This window comes from Diplotaxodon limnothrissa, linkage group LG16, assembly GCF_057381915.1.
Source record: "Diplotaxodon limnothrissa isolate DT_005_m linkage group LG16, D_limnothrissa_male_GT1.1, whole genome shotgun sequence".
Lineage (NCBI taxonomy): Eukaryota > Metazoa > Chordata > Actinopteri > Cichliformes > Cichlidae > Diplotaxodon > Diplotaxodon limnothrissa.
This window is the reverse complement of record NC_140611.1, coordinates 22,751,309-22,768,997: the sequence shown is the minus strand read 5'-3', so window position 1 is coordinate 22,768,997 and position 17,689 is coordinate 22,751,309. Positions and strand designations below refer to the sequence as shown.

The 17,689-nt window shown below is 39.5% G+C and overlaps 2 protein-coding genes across 2 annotated transcripts; both read right to left on the bottom strand.

The window, feature by feature from the left end:
• Nucleotides 1–2,455: 2,455 nt before the first annotated feature.
• Nucleotides 2,456–7,427, bottom strand: casp10 (caspase 10, apoptosis-related cysteine peptidase). The gene is made up of 8 exons (XM_085374241.1): nucleotides 7,183–7,427; nucleotides 6,123–6,400; nucleotides 5,902–6,007; nucleotides 5,561–5,696; nucleotides 3,677–3,771; nucleotides 3,336–3,453; nucleotides 2,760–3,258; nucleotides 2,456–2,644 (listed from the first exon to the last, which is right to left on the bottom strand). The coding sequence occupies exons 2-8, from the start codon at nucleotides 6,395–6,397 to the stop codon at nucleotides 2,467–2,469; spliced, it is 1,407 nt and encodes a 468-aa protein (XP_085230367.1). The 5' UTR covers nucleotides 6,398–6,400; nucleotides 7,183–7,427; the 3' UTR covers nucleotides 2,456–2,466.
• Nucleotides 7,428–9,729: 2,302 nt separating this feature from the next.
• LOC146616183 (protein FAM237A-like) lies at nucleotides 9,730–11,610 on the bottom strand. Its single transcript, XM_085375231.1, has 2 exons — nucleotides 11,244–11,610; nucleotides 9,730–9,833 (listed from the first exon to the last, which is right to left on the bottom strand). The coding sequence occupies exons 1-2, from the start codon at nucleotides 11,608–11,610 to the stop codon at nucleotides 9,730–9,732; spliced, it is 471 nt and encodes a 156-aa protein (XP_085231357.1).
• Between the last annotated feature and the right edge of the window lie 6,079 nt (nucleotides 11,611–17,689).

The window sequence follows — 17,689 nt, the reverse complement described above, 5'->3', positions numbered from 1 at the left end:
CAAGGGTTTGGAAATTAGGGCGCATTTTGATTCACCACTGAAACACATGAAATTGCCTGTAGAAGCCAAAGTTGGTCAGGCCACACTGTTAGCTATGGTTGAATTTCATTCGATCCTGACCTCAACTCACCAGCTTGCCTCTATAGATGTACTTCTTGCTGACTTACTAAAGCAGGCAGCTTTTTTAATGTCAGGGGGTTGGTAAGTAGTTAGGAACCAGATTAAACCCATTTGCTTTTGTATTTTAAGTCCTTTTATAACTTTTACCCTGCAGTACTTTAAACTGGCTGACCATTTCAATGAGCAGGGGACACACTATTTCAGTTATAGTCTACAACTTGCTTAAATTGCTGTCATTCAAACACTCTGTCCATCCAGAAAGAGCTCCAGTGTGGGCTGAAAAGTTATGCAAATTCATAGTTACATTTAATTTTACCATAAACTCATATAATACACACCTAACATCCTAAAGGCAGTGCAGGGCAGGGAGACTGATCTGGGTGTCTGTCAGTCGGACACAAGCAAATCAGAGAAGCAGTTCAAGGGACTTGTATGGAGTCGACCTGAAGGTGGAGACAGAGGTTCAAGTGCAGGGTTTCTGCAGCTCAGACATGGTCAATAACAACAGGAAAGTCAAATCAAACCTACAAAAAACCCCACAGCCATGACTAGTACGAAAGTCATTCTTCGGGTTGTGTCATAGTTTATGTTTTGCCTTGTTTGTCTTTGTGCTCCTCCTTTCTGCTGTTCCCTGAAAATTTATTTTTGGAGGGGCAGACTTTGTTATATTTTGTTGTAATTCAGCCACCAAAGTTTTGACTTATCCTTTTACCCCCCAAAAACAATTAAAAAAAAATAAAAATCATGCACTCACATAGCAACTTTCTCAGTGTGTTCCCTGGTCACGTCTCTGTAGAAGTTGCACTGGCAATCCCTGTCAGACCTAAACATCTACTATTACTTTCAGCACGTGAGCTGCTCAGCTCAACAAAGGAAATTACTGAATGCTAAGAATGTTCTCATGTTTTTGGCACTTTCAGTATATGGTTCAGTGTCTCCCGCTGCAGTCTGGTTCGATAAACAAGACTCAGAGTTAAAGTTGGTGTGCTGATCACTCCATTAGTGAGTGAAAATTGTTGCAATACACATAAATCTCTGTCATATGTTGAAGCCATTTGGAGACAAAACAAGCGAGTGAAGTCTGTCTAAACTGCGAAAGAGGAACTCTTATTTAGTAAATGTCTATGAGCTCTATGTTGCCATGGTAATGTTACCTGTAATATTTTTCATAGCAAAAAACTTCTGCAAGAAGTCGAGCATTTGGAGGGAGAAGCAACAAACAATGCAGTAAAAGGAGAAGGCGGTTGATTGACAAGTGTGACTGGTTGTTACATGGAAATATGGTTTCAACAGATTATCAGTATGTGGAAAATACTTGCGTGCTGAGGTGTTGCAGCGATAGGACGAACGTTTAGGCAGCCTGTCAGAGCAGGTACAGGAACAGAGTGAGGCCTTTCGCTCTGAGTCACACATTCTGTAGGCGTAGCTTTGTCACATTTTACTTTTAATTGTTGCAATTTTTGTTGTAGAGATTTGGACTCCCGATTATTAGACAAAGTCAAACGAGGCTAAATGTCAAAAGGTTCCTTTTAAATCTTAACACATTACTGACTACAAAATATACACAGTACACATCTAAAGCGTTAATGATTGCGGGAAAGGCAGCTGTGACTCACTGTCACGAGGTGGATGGATCACTAAGGAGGCTGACGTTACAAAGTTTCTTGTGTAAGGCAAGTCTTTAACCTTCACTGCGTTTTTGTCTTGTAAGGATGGGTGTGCGTTAGAATTACAGTGCTTGTTGACAAAACATTTTTATAAAGAAACTGAGAAGTATTTTTTAGTAGATTCTGTATTTTGATGTAATGCAGTATTCCTTGATTCACTTTTCACTTACAACAGTTAATTAGGAAAGTAACAAAACGGGGTAAAGTTTGTTTGCTTGTTTTTTAAAGAATGAACAATATTAATTACTCTGGTTACATTTCAATCAATTCTGGCACGGCTCCATATGGAGCTGTGCCAGCAGACTGGCTGCCAACAGACATGACATCCAATTGCAGACTCCACTGCAAGGCTTCATTCATTAGCATCAATGGATAAGCTCTATGGCACTTAGAGAATGTTGTTATAATCCAACACTAACAGCAGAATTAACATTTAACTCTTAAAAACATCCTGATCAAGAGCATGTTAGCATAAGTAGTATATGTTACCACGGAGACCTGGTGAGGTTATTGAGAGCCACATTTATTAAGAACATTAATCCTGATCACAGAGGACTAAAATTCAAAATATTCTACACAAAACTGCATTAAAAATATTTTGATAGAAAACTTCTGCATTTCAACAAATTGTTGCATTTAATTCTTGATCTGCATCCACAGCTCTGAAGTAACGTAAAAATCAAGAATTTGACGATGCTTTGTGAATAGATGGAGTAGGGACGTTGGGAACCGGAAACACCACCTTCTTCCTGAGTGAGAAGGCTGGCTGAGGCATCTGCTTTCTTTGACCATACGGATCACTCTTCTTGCTAACATCTGCATTCACTTTTGTCAGGATTGACATGAGATCAAACTCCCTAGGAAAAATAAGACACAGGGTGAGCTAATGTACAGCATTTTTGTAAAAAAGCATTCTTCTTCATTTTAAAAAAAAAATAAATTTTATTATATTTGATATTTTGGTTCACTAACCTGGGCACCATCTGAACAAGGTTTTGGCACAAAGACTGAATAAACCAGGTGCCATTGGTTCTCTCTCTGAAGGAAACATGAAAAGGAACTGTGGCCATTCCCAGCAGGAAATCTGCACTATTTGGGATACCCTGTTTAGCCTTTATAGCATCAGTCCAATGAAAGCTGTATGCAGAGCTATCAGATTCAATGAAGACAGCTTGCTGCTCGTTGTTTCCCTGGCAGGCCTGGATGAAAAACAGCTTGGGCTTGCCCACTAAAGATGGGCAATTTAATCCATTGAAAAGGTCCGTCAAATCACTGATCTTGACAGTGGATCCATCCACACCGTACACGCTGCCTTCCACACCATGACTCAGAACACAGCACACTACGCAGTCAAACCGACTGTGGTCTCTTTTGCCAAGCTCCTTGAACACAGAGAGCATCTGGTTCGTGTCACAGTCATGGTGGCTCTCCACTTTAAAGCCGAGCCACTGAAACACACTCTGCAGACATTCTGGAAGAAACAGACGATCTAAGGATGATGCAGGACCACAAACATGAAGCGTATATTGACTGCCAAAATTTGCTTACTTTGATCCACTTCAGTTCCTTCCCGTTTCCTTAGTTGGCTGGACTTACTGAAGTTATCGTTGTTAACAATTAAACAGATGCCCCTCTTTTCAGATGTCATGGGATATGTTCCCAAGCCCTACAGAGATAAATGACACAGATTACAGGGAAGACATGATTCAGTGCATTACTTGTAAACTTCTATTTGATCCACAAGTTAAACTCTGGAATGAAAACTAAGTATACAAAGGGAAGAATGATCTGCCTGGAGGGCTCCAGCTCAAATTAAATGTAGTGCCAGGGCCGTAACCAGTGATTACGATTTAAGCATGTCACATATATAAGAAAAAAAATACACACACCTCATCTTGTGTGTTTGTAGATGGCGATATCGGCATGGTGACGGACTCCTTTTCTTGAGTTGATATAGCATCAGTTGTCATAACAGGACAGGTGACTGCAAAGAAGGGCAATAATTGCGGGGGGAACAATTATATTTCAAGGTTTTAAACGTCTGGTATTATTTCACAAAAAGCTAAACAAGAGTTTAGCTATTGTTTGAATCACGACTGCTCGTCTCAGTGCTTAACCCATTCGATTCAGTTTAATTTATACAGTGCTATGTCAAAACAACAGTTGCCTCAAGGCCCTTTATATTCTAAGGTAAAAGGTTTTGCGACAGGGAAGGAAAAACTCCCTTTTAACAGGAAAAAACCTCCAGCAGATTTAGGCTCAGGGAGGGGCGGCCATCTGCCGCAACCAGTTGTGGGTGAGGGGATGAAGATACCAAAGACATGCTGTGGAAGAGAGACACTGTTTATGTGACTGACGCTCTTTTTTTTTTTTTATCTCCCCATAAGAGGAATGCAGGAAAGTCAAATTCAAAGATCATTAAAAATGATTTCAAAACAAATCTTTGACTAATTCCTGACTGAAGCTAATGATTCTAACAAACTGATTTAGAGTATTAAATGACTTTGCTTGTATTCGTATGCAATAGTGATACAAAAATAACCTAAGTAAATTTTGATAGACTTAAAAAAAACAAAAAAACAACCCATAATAGTAGTGTTTCAAACTGTAAGCTTAAGACAAATTTGAAGCCCGCTTCGAACCAGATATGGCTATCCAAGCATCTAAATGGAATGCAAAAGGAAATATGACTTTTACAGTTAGCTGGTTTTCCAAATGGGCCCCTCCCCACTAAAGATCGACAATTGCCCTGATAAGGATCAGAGCAAACAGAGTCCTAGCTTCGCTCTAGTAAAAACATAAACAAAAAACAGAACCATTAATAAGATGGAATGTGACTGTAAAGTGAAGTGAAGATAAGACACAGCACCCTCTATTTAAAGCAAATGGTCAAAGTGCATGCCTGCCCTGCTTTAAGGCTATGGTTACATAAACTTTACTTATGTCTTTTCACAGGCATAAAGTCATAAAGCACTGTACAACAGTTAATAGAATGGAAAAAACAAACAACCTGAAAAAGCAACCTGTCAGAACAGAACAAAAATAATGAAATAAGATAATAATATTAATAAAAAGAGAATGTCAACAGAAGGCCTGGCTAAACAGGAAAATTTCAACAGAAGGTTTTGACTCTTCAGAGTCGCAGAGAGAAACGTAGCTGAAGTGGTAAACTGCTCCAGAGTCTTGGTGTCACAAACTGAAAGCCTCTGTCTGCAAATGAACACTGTGAGAAATAAGATGTTACAGTGAAGAATAAAATATTACAGCTGCATTTAATCATTTATTCCAGGGTTAGTGTTTTGGTCCATCTTCCTCCCCTCACCCTGTTGGCATCAGACAGCCGCCCCTCTCTGAGCTTCTGCTGGAGGTTTCTTAATTCAGACGTTAAAAATAACTTTTTCCTTCCTGCCATCACCATGTGCTGCTCATACGAGGTTGTGTGATGTGATCGTTTACGTTCATTTCCTTATTATGTAGGATGTTTACCTTACAATACAAAGCGCCGTGAGGCAACTCTTGTTGTGAGTTGTAGAATAACAATGGACCTAGAATTGAACCTTGTGGAATCCCACAGATTAGAGGACCTGTGTTTTTGTCCCAACAGAAAAGTAATCTAATTACCTCAGCATAATTAAAATAGAAAAGAATAGAACTTTGTTTCTTTTCCATCTTTACTTACAAAACAAAGTAAACAGAATGGCAAATAGACTCAAAAATAAAATCAAATGAAACTGAAATTACATTCAGCAAGAGACGTTTTGTGAATAGCTTACCTCGCCGTTTTTTAAACTGGTTGATCTTAGCATTCAGCATGGGACACACCTCCCTCACTATGGTCTCCAGGGCGTTTAGATTACTTTCGCTAAGGTGGTCCATGCGCTCCATCTCCAAGAAGACTTCCAGTGTAGTCTGAAAATGACACAAGGTCTTTGCACTGATGGAAAAATGAAGTGTATGTGCGGAAGTTCTGCAGGTTTGTTCAAAGGAAAATGTGACAACGTATGGCAGGCGATGCTACGGGTAACAAGTACACATACATAACACATTGTTATAAAGAAGGACTAGAATGAAATATTATGGGCTACATTTACCACATTTCTGAAGGCGCACTTACAATATGTTCCCCCAGTTTTCTACGTGGGATCATCGTGTTTAACAAGAACTTCACTTCTCTCAGATCACCATCAGTAATTTCTTCAGAGAGGCTGTAAAGAAGCTTCCTGGAATTACGGAAAAACATTTGATAGAAATAGCTTTACAGATTAAAATTTATTTTTCAATGTAAACCTAAATCAGAAAAACGAAACAGTACGAAGCGAAACATGAACGGCATACCTGTAGGGAGAAATAAAGCTCGTTGTTGTATGTGGAGCGAGACAGAGATCCCGGATCAGGGCATGATGTTCAGTAGTGACCAGAAGCTCGGTCAGGAGCTGTGGGTTCTCAGGTGAGAGATGGTCTTGTTTCATCAGGCAGGAGAAGAGCTCACTGGCCGTTTCCACCTTGTTTGGCTTTTGGTCCAGGAGGTCAGTGCAAAGAAAGACCAAGGCTTTCACTTCATCTTTAGACAGTGCCTTACCCACCTTTAGCAACAAATTTTGGAATTCCATTTCCTGTATTTAAAACAAAGTACAAGACTTTCAGAAACCAGAAATTTAAATATGTAGCCTAGGTCTGTTGTTTAACTATGCAAAGTGGTCACATCATGCAAATTGCTCCTTGGAGAAATGACTCAAAAATAGTCATTTCAATAATACTTTTTTGCATTCTAGATGATTTTACGTCTCTTACGAAAAGGCAAATAAATAGGGCTGTCTTGATGTTGTACGTTTTCTCCGTTGTTATTATTATTATTATTATTATTATAGCATGTCTAGAATATCTTATTTGATGTCTAGAATACAAAATTGATGTATCTATAACTCAACGAAAGCTGCCCCTTACTACCAACTGCGCCTCATAATTCCAGCTGACCATGTCCATCCACCCCTTTATGACCCCAGTATATCTATCCTCTGATGGTTGCGTCCAGCGGGATATTACACCATGTCACAAACATCAAATCATCTCAAGGTGGTTTCCTGAACATGACAATGAACTCGTTGCACTGAAAAGCCCTCCACAGACATCTTAATCCAACAGAGCACCTTTGAGAGGTGGTGGAAGTGGAGATCCATATCATCGGTGTGAAGCTGAGAAACCTGCAGCAACTGTGTGATGCCATCATGTCATGTCGTTTTAACCTTATTGAATAACATGGTAACACGCAGAGTTTACTGTATTCTCATTTTTCAGTTAGTCTTATGTCCCGGAAAATACATTGCATAACTTCAGCACACTTAAAGGTAACCCATGGTAGCCATCTGTGCTCAAACACCATCTCGTGCAGAGGTACCTGTATGGACACGCGTTGACAGCTTGTCTGAAGGACGACGACGACGATACTGGTTGTTTATGTCCACATACTTCAAGCGTACTTCATGTTGTCGGTGGCTGCTGAAAAATGGTTTAACTCGCCATCGAGAACGTCACAGACTTCGTAGAGCAACTTTTCAGTAGTTAAAGTAAGTCCAGGCGAGTAAGCAGGAATCGAAAGTGAAAGAGAGTCTGCCGCATCGACAAGCTAGTTACTGTGCGGATCACTTAAATGTAAAGGTGAAAATATAGCAACCTGTTTTCACTCAGTGGGATGTGTACTCCAACCTGCCATTATGTCAACAACTACCTGTGTGACGCACGTGGCCTCGATCGGGAATCACCTCTGCGTAAGCCTGGAGTCATGTCTGGTAGTGATGTGCGGATCGATCCTGAAATATCGATTCCTCCGATACCAATCATTTATGTTCTAGAATCGATTCTCACATTAAAATATCGATATTTTAGTAATTTAGAGTAAATTTGTAGTTTATCATTAACAGGAACACAGTGGAAAGAAACTATAACATTCGGATTGTCTACATTCAAAGGAACTACTTCCTCTTCCGCCTTTCATAGTCATGTGCGAAATACGGCTGTATAAATGTCTCGCAGCGCCTTGGCGTGCGCACTCACAACAATGGCTGAGCGTAATTGTGCGGACGTATTTTACCTCCACAAACAGCTGAGACGTGGTTTGCGATACATGTGGTAAAAAAGTGCTCCAAGAGTGAGGTGTTGTGGCCGTAGCCTACTAGGGAGACATTCAAAAGGTCTGTTGGGGGGGGGGGTGATAAATACATTTTACAGGGTTTATTTATCGGATAAAATACGTTAAATCACCTTTATTATTGGCCGGCCCGGAAACAGCGGGGGTGTCCAAATTCAGAGGCTGCTTCCACTTGAGCACCTGGCCTTCGCGGTCTAAAGAAAGCCGGGTTGTACGTCACGAGCTCCCTCGGTGGAGGGTGAATACAACCGGGCGCTGACGTAAACTCTCGACCGTCTCACACTTCTCTTTAATCATTTTCTGTTTGACGTTTATTCAGCTGTGTGAAAACCCCGGAGGAACCCTCCTGAGGGATTAATAAAGTTAAATTTAATCTAATCTAATAACTTTAATCTCAGCCAAACCGATTTACTCACGAACAAATAAAACACTGAAAAAGCCAAACAATAACATTTTTAAGTTATCAAAGTGACTTGTATATCATGTTTCTATATGATGAACCCTGCATTATTAAGTGATAAGAACAAGTAATCTGATGCCCTGTAATCATTATAACGCTATAATTTGAGATACAATAAATAAAATACGTTTTTGTACAAAGTATCGGTATCGGATCAGTATCGTCGATACCACCCTGAATATTACTTGGTATCGGATCGGAAAGGAAATCAGTGGTATCGCACATCACTAATGTCTGGGCAAGTCCCCGACGAGGCAGGTTAATAATAAATCTAGATTGAGTAACTATAAAGTCTGTAGACTAATAAAAGAAAAGTGCTCACTCCTGTTTACTTTCAAAATATTATGATCACTGAAACATCAAACTCTGCCTTGTGTCTGCTAACAGGATTTCTTTTATACCCATAAAAGACAAATCTGTGTTGCTTTCATCGTTCATTTCCTAATGAATTCTCTGGAAAAATGTAGTTTTGAAGTCCATTTTTTGTTACAGAAGCTCACCCAAAGCACTTTACAGGCATACTCAATTTAGGCCTCCAGTAATCCAATTACACATAATAAGACTCAGACATACGATGATTCAGATGTGTTGTGTTTACTTGGTCCTTAAGACAACTCTAAAACAGTGGCTCTCTTCAAACCCAAACTAGTTGTCTAATGGCAGAAACATTCTCACTCCCATGTTCCAGCTGCTTATATTCTACATGTCCTCCATTTCACCTGGCAGAAAAACCTCAGATCAAATTAGTGAGCAGTTTGAGTTTGGAGGAAATTCTGCTTAAATGTAGATCAAATCGCATTTCTTGTGAAGTTAGAGTCTGACAGCCAGGTTTTATTTGCTGACTGATTTATTTTGACATTCAGTGAATTACAGCTCACAGCAGTGAAAAAGCATTTCTGCCTAAAATGAACAATCGGGCACTACTATTCTGATGAAAAGACAGCCCAAACATTATAACAAAATCACAACTCTTGATATGAACAGTACATCAGACAAGATTCAAATCTTAATTCAAAATAATAATTTTAATAATAATTAAAAATTAAAACTGCATAATCATAGCGGCATGATTTGAGATTGATAAAAACAAGCTGTAGTCATTAAAAGGGTGTGGGGTAAAATTTTATGTTGCCAAATTTTTTTCGCTTTGAAGTGTTGGATAACAAAGCTCAGTGTCCTAAAAGTAATGAGGTCTCACCTCCATTCATGTTTACATAAACCAGATCCTATAAGTAAAAGTCACTTTAAGAAAAATCGAGTTTTTCTTCTGGGAAAGAATGTTTATAAAAAGCTATCTACTTTGAATTATCCTTAATCTTTTCTAGTAGTTGTGCGTTTTATTTTGGCTCTGTCTTCAGGGTCTTGATTTGCCCTCTACGTCTCACTCTCACATGGAGCCACGCGTGGGACTTTGCTCCTGAGCGGTTGAATCTGAAGGATTCTGAAGGAAGGGGGAAAAAAAGACAGAAAAAATGCTAAGCATGTTACAAAATTCATGGGGCAGTAGATGCTTGTATCAAAAGTCAATTGCATTAAAAAAAAATAGACATTTAAGTCAAAAAGCATTGGTTTAAAGCTTTCAGTGCAAGAGATGCAGTAACTATGGCACTTTGGCTCCACATTTGACGCTTCACTAAACAGCTAAAATGAAACAACAGAGAAAAGCCTGCAGTGAGAAGAGTGATAATGGGGTCCTGTGACTGACCAGAAAGCTAAAAAGAGAGGAAAGCAGAGATCAGGCAGCCACAGGGAGCCGTTGTAGTGAACCGAGTAGGGAATGGGTGTGTAAAGCTTTGCAAAGGTTGAATCCCAGCTACAGTCAGATGCAGGAGCTGCAACAAGGTATAAAGATGCCCAGATGGTTAGGAAAGGATAAATCCAGTTGATTTTTATAAAGGAGAAATTAATCGGGATTAGCAACGATTGTTATGTCCCAAGACTAGGGTTGCTAACCGTCCCTTGAAAAACGGGATTGTTCCGTATTTAGAAACAAAAGTATTGAGCTGAAAAAGGGACGCACTTTGTCAAATGGTTAAAAAAATAATTTCACACAAAAACAAGAGCTAAAAAATTCCCCCCACTGGGAAGGGTGAAGACAATCGGGTCGCCCAGCCCTGGCCATGAGGTGTCCCTTATTTATTTTTCAGGGAGTTGGCAACCCTACCCAAGACACTTCCCCCTAGGATGATTCCCAGGTTTCTTGCCATCCCAGCTGGCACCACCACCACCTCATTGTTAGTGACCTGTTCTCTGTGAGAGGACACTTACTCAGCTCTTTCCAGGGTAGAAATCTAATGTTCATTTCTCCCTTTAAGTTTCACCCTGTGCTGTCGGTGTATGACAACTTTAAGTAGAAAAAGACACCTTGTGTGAAGGAAGAGTCACAGTGAAACAGACTTCAACACAGCAGAGCTGCTATCCAACAGGTTCCAGACGCTGTGGATGTTATTACAGTCAGCATCCCCACTGTGAAGCTTCCGATTACCCGTGTGGTTTTCTCCTGCTCAACAACAAAGCTCTGGTTGTCTGTACCACAGTTGTCTCCCCCATCATCTATTAAGAGAACATGTAAGCGAGTCTCACTGATGCAGGGGAGAAGAGGTTTGACAGAATTCATACGTCGACATTTACTGAATGAAGGTGTACAGCCACACCTAATCAATTATAAATGCATGAGGAGCATTTTAAGGAATGAAAAACTACATTTGATAACTGCAGGTGAGTCGTGGACTTTAATCTTCAATTCTCCAGTATAAATACAATTTAATATTAATTTTTCTTTTATTGTAAAGAAACTAAAAGATCCTACTTATTTGTCTTTGCAAGGAGAAGTGTGTGGTTGAGTACTCACTGTCAGTAATGAGGGACTGGACAGCAGTTATGTGTCGACGGCCCAGCCCATGACTCCTGGACACAATGCAATTTAGATAGATGTCCCAGAAGACTTGGGCCAGGTCCCAGAACAGTGCAGTGTGTTTGCTGTTGTTTGAAGCCCTGAGTGACTCCATGAGGTCCCAGAAGGCAGGCACTGTGTCAGCAATCCTCGGAGAGCGCATCTCCAGCAGCAGAGCCGAGGACGCCTCCCAGCATTGCGGATTGCCCCGATGGGCCTTCAGGGGGTCCACCTGACCTGGCTTCTGACCTTGCAGTGGCACGGCGCACATACAGGTCAGTATGAACACTGTGGCTATGCCCATGTTATTTAGCACCAGGACCATCTGCAAAAGAGCACAGAGCAGCTTTTGTATTAGATTGGAGGTTTTGCATATTTAAAATATTAAGAGCAGTCATAAACACTTTCGCACAGCATATTTGAATATGCTACATTTGCAAGTGTTCAAGCTTTACTTTGACCATTTGTTTTTCTGGCAAATAAAAACGTACTTTTTGGGTTTATTATTCATTTTACACTCCTCGGATCTTTAAATAAATTAAAAACAAAAGAAAAAACTGGAAACCATTACAATATTGTACTTAAAGCCTTGGTATTCAGCCCAGCTTTATCAATAAGTGTTGATGGGGGTTTAATAAATATGTTTGGTCTTAACTGACGCCAACGCTTCCCTCCTTTTTATGCAGTGTTAGACGAACGCTTGTCATGTTTATTGACATTTCTTAATATTAAACTTGGTTCATTTCCAGTCTTTGCTAAAGTTTTCACTATGGCTTGCATTCTTTGTCGCTTTCAAATCTTTGGCATCAGAAGAAAAACTGCAGCTGGCTCTTTTAAAATAAAAGGAATGAATAATTAAGCGAATTGTGATGACAGTCTGCTTTTAGCTCAGCTGCAGGGGAAGAGGAAGTTTAGAGAGCAGTGCAGTTGACACACTAGTGAAGTCTCACCTTTATTCAGTAGCATGCTGGAACCTGTGAGGACGAACACCTGCAGCTGTTGCATGTCATACTGAAATTTTGTTTAGAGAAAGCACGGCCTGAAAACCTGCTGTGCACAGTTTGTGATGTCCAGTGTGTTTCCTAGAAAATAAAGTCAGTAGTGCTGACTTCAAAAACCAAAGAACTCATAATAGACTTCAGAAGGAAAAAGGCAGAGATCCAACCACTATTCATAAATGGGGACTGTGTAGAAAGGGTGGCAAGCTTCCGCTTCCTGGGAGTCAATATAGAGGAGAACCTTTCCTGGAGTGTGAACACCTCCGAGCTGCTGAAAAAGGCCCAACAGAGACTGTACTTCCTGAGAATTCTCAGGAGGAATAACATCACACAGAGACTGCTGGTGTCCTTCTACAGAGCCACCATTGAGAGTGTTCTAACTTACTGCATATGCATCTGGTACACTAGCTGCACAGGGGCTCAGAGGAAAGCACTCCAAGGGATCATTAACACCGCCCAAAAGATCACTGGCTGCCCTCTCCCCACACTGGAAGTTCTACACAACGCCCACTGTTTTAAAAAGGCCCAAAACATCATAAAAGACACCTCACATCCTGGCCACTCCCTGTTCGAACTGTTGCCCTCAGGCAGACGGTACAGGGCAATCAGAGCAAGGACTAATAGACTCAAACACAGCTGTTATCCAACTGCAATAACACATCTGAATACTACAAAAAAATGTCCATCACGCCACTCTTGTGTTAATCTATGCACGGTCTGAAGCATGTGTGTGGGAATGTATGTGAATGTTTTACTGTTATATCTTATTAGTATTTTAAGTATTCTATCTATTTTATTTATTGAATTTTATTGTTTTATTTATATTTTGATATTGCTAGGGATGATGCAATGATCGGGGACTATTCTTAATTTCGTTGTTCTCATGACAATGACAATAAAGTTTCTGATGATGAAGCTTTAGATTTAGGTAGACTCATGGGCAGAGGAGTCGTTTGCTGCCAAACTATTGGAGAATGAATTTTAATTTTTGTAAAACAGCACTGACAGGACCTAACTAAGAAGTGCTTTTAATACTCAAGAAGCAGAAATCTGGTTGAGATTTTCTTTCAAAATGTATCATTGGTGCAACTAACTTTGTGTACCCCAGTACTTTTCCTCAATCGACTCATACTTTGATATGACACAAAATACTGAAAATGTTAATAACTCCTCGTTTGAGTGATCCCATACATTTTTACATAATATTCTAACTACAGTAAGCAATAAAATATAAATGTGTAGAAACAAGACTTTTAAAAAAAAAATTTACATACATTTTTTAGAAGGAATTAAATAAAGCTTTATGTTTATTAATCAATTAGCTTTAGAATAATTGTCTGTTGAGTGATATGCATGTATACGGAGTGGAAAAAAGGTTACTAAAGAAAATCCAATCTAGTTTGTGGCTTCAGTAAAGAAAAAAAAAGTTTTTTAAAAGTATTACACAAAGACAGATTAGCCGTTTTAGATATTTTTAACAATAATCATTTATCCAGAAAAACAAGTACAGAATAGCTTTAGTGAAGTATAACTTAAGGTGATACATATGATTAAAAAAAAAATCCACACTTTAAATGCCACGTTCATGCCGCTTGTGATGGAGGCATTACGAGAACCTTTTTCTGTAATATTTAAGATGCGATAACTGAAACTAAAGCCTTATTAGCTCCCATTATATTTTTCCCTATTCAGTTTTAAAGATCAGCTCTCCAAATCCAAACACTAGGCCTAGAAAGGTCTTGCTCTGCCTAAAAATCCAAACCTAAAAAAATTATTGTTAAATAAAATATTGTACTTACCACTTAAAGCCTTGGTAGTCAGCCCAGCTTAAGCGTTGATGTGGGTTTGGTAAATATCAGGTTGGTCTTAAGTGACGTTAGTGCCTCCCTCCTTTGCGTGCAGCGTTAGTCTAACGCTTGTCACAATTATCAATCACCTTTTTTCTAAGCATCATTTCTGCAGATGAACAGTGGCAGTTTAATATTAAACAATTCTGAAATTATCAATTCTCTTGATCACATTCAGGGAAGCATGGGAGCTTAATTTAGAAATATTTGCTATCGTTTATTGCATAGTTACATAGTAATGTGGTTATTTGGCTGATGACTGTTGCTGTATATACAAAATGTGTAAGAACTACAAAAGGAAACTGCTGAAATGCAATTTAAAAAGGCAAGATATTATAATTCAGTGGGAGGTTATTGATGTTTAATGCGCATGTACTGTAACGGAAAGGACATTTATAATGATTCTGCACCCTGATGCTGGTTATGTGGAGACAGAAGCTACTAACTCATCATAATACTTGAGTTAACTGTCTAATGTTAGTTTTTTAAAAACCAAGCAATTTTAGTACAAGAATGTTCAGGGGAAGTTGCAGTTTACTTCCTGTCCACCTGCTGCAGACTGACCACACTTCAAAGATTTAATATATTTTGCTTACTGCACAAGTTTAGTTCAAACTAAGAAGAAAACATGAGCAACCAGATCTCAGAAACTTTGCAGCTTCTGCCAACTGTGAAAAACTTGAAGACCAGTCATCAAGAGTGGTGAACGAGTTACGTTTCTATGCTTTTACTGAAATGTCACAAGCATACCTGATCTCAAATGCAATTACTTTCACAGTGAGAAGCCAACACTAAATGTCCTGGGTGGGTTTCTTACTCATTCATCCTTTTCATGATGTAAAGAAGTAGACTTTACAACAGTTTTACTGCAAAGGCTAAATTATAACTTTTAAACAAATACCATTTTCATATTCATACAAGAAATGTATTGTTAGGATACTTCTACACAGGAAGAGATGCAGCGGAATGAAAATCATCATCATTATGAGAAATTACGTGAATCATGAATACTTCTACAAACCGGCAGGGAACATTTGAGTGACTGCATGTTCGACATTATGGTATACACACCGGGGTCCCTCAAGGGGACCGTGTGGTCTCCCAGCAATATGGATCCAGGCACAAAAATCCCAAGATTCAGACTCTAGTTCACTCACTTTCAAATATTTCATTTCTCTAATGGAACCACAAGGGACTGCACTCAGTAAAGGATTTATTCATCAACAAGGTTTTTCCCACATTCCGGCAACTGCAAGAAAAATTTGACTTGCACAGTAATGACTTTTTCAAATACTTACAGATCGGAAGCTTTGTAGGGAGGCTTTTTCCATCTTTTCCAGATCGGCCCCCAGACTCTGCCTTAGATAACTTATTTCAGTTTGATCCACTCAAGAAAGGACTAATAACAAAAATTCACAACGCATTGTCACAACTGGATGGAATTATCACACTTGACTATCTGAGAGAGGCCTGGCAGTGTGACCTTGGTACGAGAATTCCAGACAATCAATGGACAAAAGCCCAGGAAAATGTACACTCTTCCTCTGTTTGCATTCGTCATGGACTCTTACAGTTTAAAGTGCTACATAGACTCCATTTATCAAAGTTGAAACTGTCAGAAATGTTCCCCAATGTAAACTCGTCCTGCGAAAGATGTAAACAGCAACCTGCTTCACTGGCGCATATGTTTTGGAATTGTTCCTGTATAGCAACATATTGGAATAATGTCTTTCATATCTTGTCTAAAATTCTTTTTAAAAAAACTTAAGCCAGACCCAATCTGTGCTTTATTTGGAGTGAAGCCGGTTGTTGTAGACCTATCAGCCACCCAAAATAATGTGATACGTTTTGTGATGCTGCTGGCACGCCGTTTGATTCTACTAAATTGGAAACAAAAGGTGCCTCCTACCACATCAGCGTTAACACAAGGTGTATTGAGACACTTGCAGCTGGAAAGAATTAAACTCCTACTAAAGGGGAGGTTGGAGGAATTCCATTCAACCTGGCAACCTTTTATAGATCTCTTCAATACTGTACAGATATAAATGATCACTGAGCCTCATTGGTAGTTCGATAAATAGCATCCTCTGTCCAACGTTCTTTTGTTGTTGTTGTTTTTGTTTTGTTTTTACTTTAATTCTTATTGTATATATGTAATCATTTATATTTGAATCTTAGTTGCCTTTATGATAAAGAACACTGGAAAACCAAATAAAGAGATTTGAGAGAAAGAAAAAAAATACACTTTATGGTTGATGACAGGCTCATGTTACAGTAGGTCTGCATTGTTTTGTATTAATCACTTTTGTCACTTGAGTTTCCTGTCAAAGTCCTTCCCAGATTAATAAAAAACAGATTCACGTCTACCTGAGCTTGACGCATGACAAACAGACGACCTGACGACGATGATGAACAAAGGGACCCTAACACAAACATACGCAGGCTGTAATGAGGGAATGTGCAACAGGAGGGAAACACAGCTGGACCTAATTTGACATAACGAGATAGGGAGGAAACAAACTGAATGCACTAATGCAGGACTATCAAAATAAAACAGGGAGCAAGACAAATACTGAGACGAGGACGAAGAAAAAACGTGCAACACAGCGAAAGCACAGTGACAGAAAGCTAAAGCCTAGAATCTATAAATATAATACAAGTCCACACAATACGAGAACCAAAACCATGAATGACACAAAATCAAGGAATGTTAGAAAAATCCCAAAACACATGAACACTAGTTCACGGATCCAGTGCCATGACAGTGACAGCATGGGGCAGAATGGAGTTTCTTTGCATTGGTGTTAGTTATTGACCCCATAGTCCCCCCCCCCCCCGCATTTCAAATGGTTTGTTCCACCTCCTCAAAGTTGCTCTTAAATAACACCAATCACACAATCAGGAGCTGCTAGCAGTTCATTGAGGATTTAAAACAGGGGTCCCCAATCCCAGTCCACGAGGGCCGGTGTCCCTGCAGGTTTTAGATCTCACCCTGGGTCAACACACCCGAATCACATGATTAGTTCATTACTAGGCCTCTGGAGAACTTCAAGACATGTTTAGAAGGTAATTTATCCATTCAAATCAGCTGTGATGGATCAAGGACACATCTAAAACCTGCAGGGACACACCGGCCCTCGTGGACTGGGATTGGGGACCCCTGATTTAAAAGAAAAGAAGACAAACGCTTGGATAAAATTTGTCCGTAGTTTATTAATCAGTCCAACTGTACATAATGCAGTGAGAGAGGGACACCAGACAATGATTAACATGGAGGATTACAACGATGCCAGTGCTATGGCAGCACCTGGAATACACCGACAATCAGCTGGACTGGAAATGATAGCCCTGCACAAGGAAACTGTTCAGGCCTCGATATGTACAGGCACCATACAGAGTGTGTGTGTGTGTGTATAAGTGTGTGTGTGTGTGTGTGTGTGATTAAAAATATCTGTCTGGATGAAAAACACACAAAAATGATTTTCAGTTCCACAAATGTAAAAGGGTGCTCTCTCTCTTATCCTCTGAAATACTAATTCAGTTATTTTGATGATTTCTT

Excerpts from the sequence above, each read along its gene's own strand:
- LOC146616183 (XM_085375231.1), bottom strand. The coding sequence starts at position 11,610 with ATGGTCCTGGTGCTAAATAACATGGGCATAGCCACAGTGTTCATACTG. Across the intron at positions 9,834-11,243 it reads CCAGTCCCTCATTACTGACA|AATCCTTCAGATTCAACCGC; the intron begins GTGAGTACTCAA and ends CCCTTCCTTCAG.
- casp10 (XM_085374241.1), bottom strand. The coding sequence starts at position 6,397 with ATGGAATTCCAAAATTTGTTGCTAAAGGTGGGTAAGGCACTGTCTAAA. Across the intron at positions 3,454-3,676 it reads CTACAAACACACAAGATGAG|GGCTTGGGAACATATCCCAT; the intron begins GTGTGTGTATTT and ends TTATCTCTGTAG. Across the intron at positions 2,645-2,759 it reads CTTGTTCAGATGGTGCCCAG|GGAGTTTGATCTCATGTCAA; the intron begins GTTAGTGAACCA and ends TATTTTTCCTAG.